The sequence below is a fragment of the Etheostoma cragini genome, chromosome 15, assembly GCF_013103735.1.
Source record: "Etheostoma cragini isolate CJK2018 chromosome 15, CSU_Ecrag_1.0, whole genome shotgun sequence".
Classification (NCBI taxonomy): domain Eukaryota; kingdom Metazoa; phylum Chordata; class Actinopteri; order Perciformes; family Percidae; genus Etheostoma; species Etheostoma cragini.
Genome location: NC_048421.1, coordinates 556,907 through 565,559, shown reverse-complemented (window position 1 = coordinate 565,559; position 8,653 = coordinate 556,907). Strand labels below are relative to the sequence as shown.

General features: G+C 42.3%; 3 protein-coding genes across 3 annotated transcripts in view; 1 reads left to right on the top strand and 2 right to left on the bottom strand.

Annotated features, from left to right (window-relative positions):
* LOC117958237 overlaps positions 1–8,653 on the top strand; it is an 859,617-nt gene that overhangs the window by 365,780 nt on the left and 485,184 nt on the right. The window lies entirely within an intron of this gene.
* LOC117958285 (neoverrucotoxin subunit alpha-like) overlaps positions 1–8,653 on the bottom strand; it is a 109,233-nt gene that overhangs the window by 12,493 nt on the left and 88,087 nt on the right. The gene's annotated exons all lie outside the window — the stretch shown is intronic.
* LOC117958272 (phenylethanolamine N-methyltransferase-like) overlaps positions 6,592–8,653 on the bottom strand; it is a 4,186-nt gene continuing 2,124 nt past the window's right edge. Inside the window, exons 2-3 of the mRNA XM_034894596.1 lie at positions 7,850–8,060; positions 6,592–7,453 (exon numbers count right to left, since the gene is read on the bottom strand). Coding sequence (XP_034750487.1) covers positions 7,015–7,453; positions 7,850–8,060 — 650 coding nt within the window. The 3' untranslated portion in view covers positions 6,592–7,014. The remainder of the gene's footprint in view (positions 7,454–7,849; positions 8,061–8,653) is intronic.

Sequence of the window (8,653 nt, the reverse complement as noted above, 5' to 3'; positions counted from 1 at the left end):
TCCTTCTGCAGGGACCGCATGGTGACCAGCATCCAGTGGCTTTCATCAGCTGCAAGCTATTCCCCAGAGAGATGCGATACTCAACGGTGGAGAAAGAAGCTCTGGCAATCAAGTGGGCCCTCGACTCCCTTAAATACTACCTACTGGGCAGGGAGTTCACATTACAGACTGATCACAAGGCCCTCCAGTGGTTGCAGCGAATGAGGGATACTAATGGCCGTGTCACCAGATGGTATCTGGCCATGCAACCCTTTCGCTTTACAGTAGAGCACATTCCCGGCAGACTCAATGTGACAGCAGACTACCTCTCTCGCTGCCACAGCGAGAGTTTTGAAGGAGAGGAGTATGTGATGGCCGCACTAGCAGCCACACATGGCAACAACTCATGTTCCGGGGGAGTTGCCGTTGGAGGTCATTGGTGGAAAGACAAGACTCCAGCATGGTGGAAAGACTCCAGCATGGCAGCTGGAGTGATCGCGTCTCCAGTTATTTATTATATGATGGTTCGATGCTCTCATACCTGTAGCTATCACAGGCTCTTTTAGGTTTGTACGATGCTTTAAAAGCCTCTGGTGGCATGTATGATATCGTCCCTCCTACTGGTCCACTGTCCTTGGAAACCTGCGTGACGCTGCAGGAAATCCGGGCAAGGCCAAAATCAGTAAGCTGCAGAGAGAATTAGCAAAGAGAGGAAGAGGTTCTTCATTTGAACGGGTGTGCAGAAGACAGACATGAAACCAGCTATGAACATGAAGTCTTAATGAATGTTCATGACTGTTGTAATTAAGCTTTAATATGTAACATTTTGATATTAATGAACATCCGTTACATTCAACGCATTGCCAAATGAGTTGCTAGAAAGCTAATTAAGACCATCAGCTCCACACAACTCTCTCTGTGGGTTGGTTTCCACATTGGTCTTCATGAGACTGTTGGGGTTAGACAAAGACCTTGACAAACAGGTAGTGCGGGTAAACTGGGAAAGTCTGAGAAGGACCCTGTTTGAGAGATCTTTAAGTCCCACCTCCAGCGAACCTTTCTGGCTTCCCTGAAGGTCGAGGCTTCCATTGCTGAAGCTGTAGCGGGGAGCTTTGGTCTCAAGGTCTTAGGATTCTCAGATTGAAGAGAAACAATGCTCATTTGGTCTCCATGTGCTTTGTTGATTTGGAGAAGACGTATGACCAGATCTCCCGGGAGATACTGTTGGAGGTGCTGCCGAAGTATAGGGTGGGGGATATCCAATCCAACATGTATATCCAAAGGTTGTGCTGGTTCTTGGGTTGCTCCTTTTCACCAATCCTGTTGGTGATATTCAAGGATATCAAGATGTAGTCGTGAGGGGGAGGGGTTGCAGTTAGGTGAGCTGGAGATCGTTTTTTGCAGATAATGTGGTCCTGATGACATCTGTCTGTGATTTCCAACACTCACTGGATCTACACCAATGGAGCTAGGTTGATGCGTAGAGACCCTGTGATGCCGAGTCCATGTGTAGAGACCCTGGTGATGCTGACTCCATGTGTAGAGACCCTGGTGATGCCGAGTCTATGTGTAGAGACCCTGGTGATGCCAAGTTCATGTGTAGAGACCCTGGTGATGCTGACTCCATGTGTAGAGACCCTGGTGATGCCGAGTCCATGTGTAGAGACCCTGGTGATGCCAAGTTCATGTGTAGAGACCCTGGTGATGCCAAGTTAATGTGTAGAGACCCTGGTGATACTTGGAGCAACGTCTCATTTTGATGCCATCATAGTAGCACCCCTAGCTCTCCCATTCAAAAGGCCATTTGACCCAAAAACGAGAATACGGTCCATCTTAAAAGCATTTCCATCGCCACTATTTCCTACTGTATATTATCAAGCTGCAACATGTAAGGGAAACCCATGTCTGTATCTTTTGGGTTCACAATATGTTTTTCAGGCTCCATTTAATCTCCAGACTAAATGGAGCCTGAAAACTGTGCAAACTATGGTAAAAGTATAAAGTAAGCATGAGGCCCGGCCTCCTCTCAAAGCCTGGGACTCACCTTGGCATTGAGAGAGTCGTCCAGCAGCACGTTTTGGGGCTTCAGGTCCTGGTGGAGCACGGGTCGGGGCAGAGTGTGGAGGAAGTACCCAGAGCCACTTGGTGAGCCAGTCTGAAGACCAGGCCAGGGAGGAGTTCCCCTCAATGCTTCCTGTAAGATGGTTTCAGATCCACAAAGTGGATAATAGTGGAGACAGTGAGCTACACCTACACCACCATTCAAAGGTTTGGAATATAATGTTATTTTTATGTTTTTTCTTTAATAATGACTTTTAAAATAAACAGTATAACTTAGACAACAAATGTATTATGTATTTATTCTATGCTTACATATTTATTGATAATGCAAGTATTTAACTTGTAGCATAAGTATTTTTTACAGAGTATTCCTACCCTAAGTAAAATATATAAGTAGTTGTTCCACCCCTGGTCACCTGTAGGGAGGCCAATGATCCTCTCTCCATGAGATCCATGACCACACCAAGCCGTCTTGACCCGCCAGAGGGCGTCTGACCCTTGAAGATCCCTCGGACGGCCATGACATACGGGCTGGTGGCTTGAAGCATCATCTTGATCTCATGCAGCAAAGACTCCTCGGTCCTGTGTGTGTTTCTTTGCATTATGAGTAATTCACAAAACTTGATGTAGATAAACAGAAAATCCTTGGTAAGCACTTACCCCTCGCCCTGAAGAAGCAGTTTAATGGCCACGTCATAGCCCCACTGCTTATGCCTGGCTTTGTAGATTTGTCCAAAACCCCCAGAACCAATCAGCTCCCAGTCCCCGAGGCTGGAGTCTTCAACATACTGTTCCATAGTTCACTGAAAGAACAAATTATTGGTGTTATCAACCCGAGTCCAGGTTGGACTAGGGATCCTAGGTTGTTCGATGCCTTGCACATTTACTTACTTTTAGTCATAAAATGACTCCTACATAAATGTGTTAGATCTACACATTGCGTGTGAATCATGTGTACACCAGATTAACACAGAAAACTCTCAAGTGTGTAAATGGTTTCCTTTATTATAAAAAATAAAAAGCCAATATACATGAATTAGGCATTTCTTCAAGATTTCATATTAAACCCTTATTAAAAACAATTTTTTCTAACCTTAACAGGCGTTACACTAATTTGTAATACTATGTAATACTATTTATGTGTATGTATCAGTACAAAAACTCTTGTTTTTAAAAGTAAATCAATAGAAGCACCTACAAAATCTTATACCCCGGATTGAGATAGAGCTCTTCAGTGCTAACATTTGACATCATGTCCAGAGATCGAACATCTGCAACATCTAAATCAATGTTTCCCAAACTTAGGGTCAGGACCCAAAATGGGTCACAGACCCGTTTTATTGGGTCGCCAATTGGCAGAGAAAAGACTAAAGGCTCAGCATGACCTCAGAATGGGGCACTTTCAAAAACCAAAGCTAGACTAGATCAGCTGGTTGATATCTTCAACCAGCCACACACATCTCATTAAATTCAAGTCAGCGTTTGTTCCGTCTTTTGTCCACAGTTTAAAAATGTAGATGTTACAATGATTCATAGTCTATTTTGTAAATTTGGGTCTCGGGAGACACCAAATGTCTCTTTTGGGTCTTGAGCTGAAAAAGGTTGGGAACCATTGATCTAAAGTGATCCTTTGAAAGTCTTTAGTTTTTTTGCACAACATATGCATAGAAATGCTCATCAAAGTACTTCAAGTACTCTCTTAAGAAATACTTCTCCCTGTGGTAAAACATGAGTGATCTCTCCAATAAGTGCTCCCTGTAAAGCTGTATCTTTAGTGGCAGCACCGACCCGGTCCTGTACGTGTGCGTAGGGCTGATTTAAGTCCCTCCAGTATAACATCAGCCTAATTTAAAGCACCGCTGTTCACAGGAAAGGCATTGTCGACACTGTATATTTCACAAAGTGGGTCACCGCACTTGAAATTGTACCATTTGTTGAACCCGATGTTTATAAGCAAAAAAAATTTTTGAAGTTGCATATGACGTGCGCTTGCCTTTTCATTGGATTCTGCTTTGCCTCAAATCTCATACACCACAATTGAGAAAGTGGTCCAAACAAAGCATTCTTGGATAGTGTACCATAAAATAGTGCTTTGGAATTAATTCTGGCAAAACATCTTCTTGTAAAGTGTATGGTGATTTATGATGAGCTGTTTAAGAAACACAGCAAGCCCAACACTGACAGGTGCAAAGACAATGCTGCAGATTCCCTCAACAAAATGAACAGATGCTAAAACTGGTCTTCCTTATTAATGAAATCTCCCACTAAAAATGGTAAAACTTGCAAGAGACGCCACATTTGGGAGGCCGTTTGACTGACAGCATTTACAGAAGATCTCAACTATGCAACCATAGTCAGAAGCAGCAATCATCATAAAGGAAGTAGCGCAACAGCAGCTTCACTTCTAAAGGAGCCACACCCTCCAGTACATCAGGCATTATGTCCACACATGTATTTTCTGTTACATGTAAATATTGCAGACTGTTCAAACAAGGGGTCCCTTTAACACCAGTTGAGCTTGAATGGCAGAACCTTACATGTTGCTCAGTGTATTTCCTGATCATCGATCACACAAAACTGGCAACATTTGGTTGCAGAAAAGCTTTCCACATGCCGCACAATGAATGTACTGCCCAATTATCTGCTGTCAGAATTGAAAGTGTTTCGACAGCTTTTGAGTTTGTCCATTAACTTCAACTCCTATACCAGAGTTTAAGGTCTCTGATGTCCTCAAGAAGTGGCTCTAGTATCTTACCCAGCCAATATGTCTACTTGTCAATTGAATTAAATACCACAAGTGAATGTGAGCAAGGGATGAATTGGAATCTGGGGTAAATTCCATTGAGTGAAGTAAACAGCACCCATTTTATGGATTTTAGTTTTGAGCTCAGGGGATTTGTTGTCTCATAATAATACAACTGAATTTGCAGAGATTCTGGATCCAGTTGACAGTGGTTATTTGTAAAAAACGTTTATACAGTACTTTTATTTGTTAAACAAATGCTTGGGCCTGTAAAAAGGTTTGCTCTTTGGTTTCAATGTGTTACGGAGTATTTCATTGTATAAGAGTTGTAAAAAAAAAAAAAATGTTACTACTTCACCGATTTCGCCTAACACGGGTTCTTTTTGGAACATAACCCCCGTGACAAAATGAGGGTTCACTGTAATCATATTCAAAAGAGGTGGCTATGTCATCAAACATTTGTTTGGCACTTAACAGTCCCATTAGTAGTAGCACAAGTTCACGGTCACGTGTTACATCCGTATTATTGAACACTGATGAAACAGAATTTTGTAACGTAGCGTCAGATGTTTCCACAAGTTCTTTAACCAAAGTTACAGTTCTTGTTACATCCATTAGTATTACATTTGATCCAGAGTACATTTTTACCATAAATGAGGCTGCACTTTCATTTTAAGAAGTTTAAAACCTTCAGAAGGATCAGTTGTTTTCCTCTAGTGTTGTGTAGATGGTCCCTGTGGAGTCAGTAGATGTTGGGAAGGTCTGAAGAGAAGGCTCAACAACTGTGGTACTTGGTATTTTGTGCTCTCTAGAAAGGTGCTTGGTAAATTAATCAATGCTGTGCTAAGTCCTTGGACAACATCTTAGCTTCAACTAAGTCTAATCCCTCTGACAACGCATGTATTTCACAAAGGTGGCACTTTTTTTATCTGTGTGAATCTTGGACAACTGGACATCTTGGACAACTGTACATTTTGGTGTGTGATAGCCGCACTCGCAGCCACACATGGCAACAACTCACGGTGGTAACTCTTGTTTTTTGGTTTGAGCACATTATACACAAAAAAACACCTGGACACATATTTCAGTTCTACAAACTGTTTTTTAGTTATTTGACTTGGTTTCTTTTGGGTGACATATTTAACTTTGTCAATTTAGCACATTTAAGGTTCATTATCTTTAAGTTTCATTCTGTGAAAAGAATACCTTTTCTTTTTGAGACGCCAGGTCCTGGGGACTTGCTGCTGGGGGTCGGCTGAAAGGCAAAAGGGCCTCCAACACATTCAAAGCTGTTTAAATGGGGAAGGGATAATTGGACTGCACCATGTTTCCCCATATCATGGGGGTGGCAGAGCATTTTCATTTTACTGTTGAGTTGTGTTCTTTTCATTGCTAGTTATACTTATAGATATGATTATTTGAATACCTTATCCTTCCAAATTAGGTAGCATTGGTTTAATATAGGTTGTAGTTACTGTGGTTTGGCTCTTTAATGTGTTTGTCTACCCCCCTTTGGGTCAGAATGACCTGATCAGCCACCAGATCAGCTTTTCCCATGTCTCAGTCTGGGGTAGGTCTGCTTAGTTTGTGTAGGTCTTCTTGGTTATGTTACCTGAGTGAAGGTCTGCTTAGTTGACCTCTTTTATGGTCCCAGGATTTTCTGTTTTTTGAAAAACTTTTTGTAAATAAAAACCTAAATCTTTCTGAAAATGAACCTCGGCTCCTCGTGCCTGCCATGAAAAGCAATAACTTTAAAAAAATGCAATTTCTTAGTTGTATTATCAAATTTAAACTGCTTCCAATTGTTTTATCATCTTTATTCATATTATCAGAAATTACAAAACAACTTGCAACTCATCATCAAAAACTGGAAGCGTTGCATTCTGGATGCTGTAGTTTCTGTGTGTGACCTGCAGGGGGCAATGTGGAATTACATTTCTGAAACATCTCCTGGACCAAGGAAATGAAGTTAAATATTTCATTAACATGTTTTTTGTCTTTGCATTTTTTTCCATTTAGAGTCAGTTTGAAAACAATTTAAATGATTGATGATTAGAATCAAAACAACCTCCACTTGCCCACAAAAATCACTATGTTTGAGTGTTCTTATTAGCACCATTTTCTCATTGCTACACCTTGCTTTTACCTCGGCCTAAAATATATTTTCATCTGAAAACTTATCATTTTCCCTTTCATCTTTAATAACCCTTATCTAAACTCTTTTGTCACATTTACTCCTTCATTGCCTTAACAAAAAACGTCCCGGGGGAATCATCAGAACACAGCATCATGTCTTGAGGCACTCTGTAAACCTCCAGCCTGATCAGGGTGTAGCCGTTCTCCTTCAGACTAGCACAGACCTGGGCCGCATTCACTGGGACCGTAGGGATCTTTACCCCAGGCCCCGCCATGTAGTAAGTCATTCCCAGAGTTCCTATGAGCAGAAGGTGGCCACCGGGCCGCAGGAGCCTCCCAATGTGGCCCAGGGCCCTGGTGAAGGCAGCCAGGTCAGGACTGGCACTCTCCAGACAGTAGGCGGACACGAGACAGTCGGCCCCGGCTGAAGGAAGGACGTCCAGGGCCAGAGGCTGAGGGGAGTGCACGTCAATGTGGACGATGTCCACGATGGTCTGACGTAGCCTGGCAGCCTTCTCTGTCCATGCCGATGGCCTGTTAAAGACAAGGAATCACCAAATTAGATAAAAACAGCAAGTGTAAATGCACACATAATCTCTCTGCACTAGTTATGTATTCCTACTGTGTGCTGACTCAGAAGCACTTTATGTTGCATAATATGGATTTGGGTGTCTGTTAGCTATGGGCATAGCTCTAGGGAAGACACTGAAGGTCTGTCGGTCACTCAGTCCACCACTTTGGTACTGATGGAAATATCTTAGCAAGCTTTGCCATGGAATTAGCACCAGGTCAGAAATCTAAATGTGTTCATAACTTACTGCTTTATGACCAAATACTTACAAAACTAATGCTATTGTCATCAGCCTCAGCTGTACTTTGCACTTTTATTATTAGTAGTAAGTGATAACTGAGTTAGGGATCTGATCGTACGGTCGTCCCTCCAGCTTGCAGACGTGTTGCAGGAATGGGGTCCAGTCCATGCTGGAGCCCCCCTTGTCCTGGAGCCAGGTCCTCAGCTCCTGTCTGTTGACCTCCAGGAAATCTGTGAGGAGCACCTTGTTGAAAACCTCACAGCCGCTCATCACCTGGTACAAGCTGGGACCCGAACCCACGTCCACCAGCAGCTCACCACGCACATCGCCTGGAAATGTAAGAGATAGAGAAAGCAGTCGCCAAACAGCTATGTGACTTTCTGCATAGCAACAGCTTATTTGAGGATTTTCAGTCAGGATTTAGAGTTCATCATAGCACAGAGACAGCACTTGTGAAAATTACTAATGATCTCCTAATTGCATCAGACAAAGGACTTATCTCTGTACTTGTGTTATTAGATCTTAGTGCTGCATTTGATACCATTGGCCATCATATCTTATTAAAGACATTGGAACATTTAATTGGCATTAAAGGGACTGCTCTAAGCTGGTTTAAGTCTTATTTATCAGATCGATCTCAGTTTGTTCATGTTAACGATGAATCCTCTGTGCACGCCAAAGTTAGTCATGGAGTCCCACAAGGATCTGTGCTCGGTCCAATCCTGTTCACTTTATATATGCTTCCTTTAGGCAGTATTATCAGGAAGCACTCCATAAACTTTCATTGTTATGCAGATGATACTCAATTATATCTATCAATCAAGCCGGATGAAACCAATCAGTTAACTTCAAACGTGCCTTCAGGATATTAAAACCTGGATGACCTGTAATTTTCTAATGTTAAACTCAGATAAAACTGAAG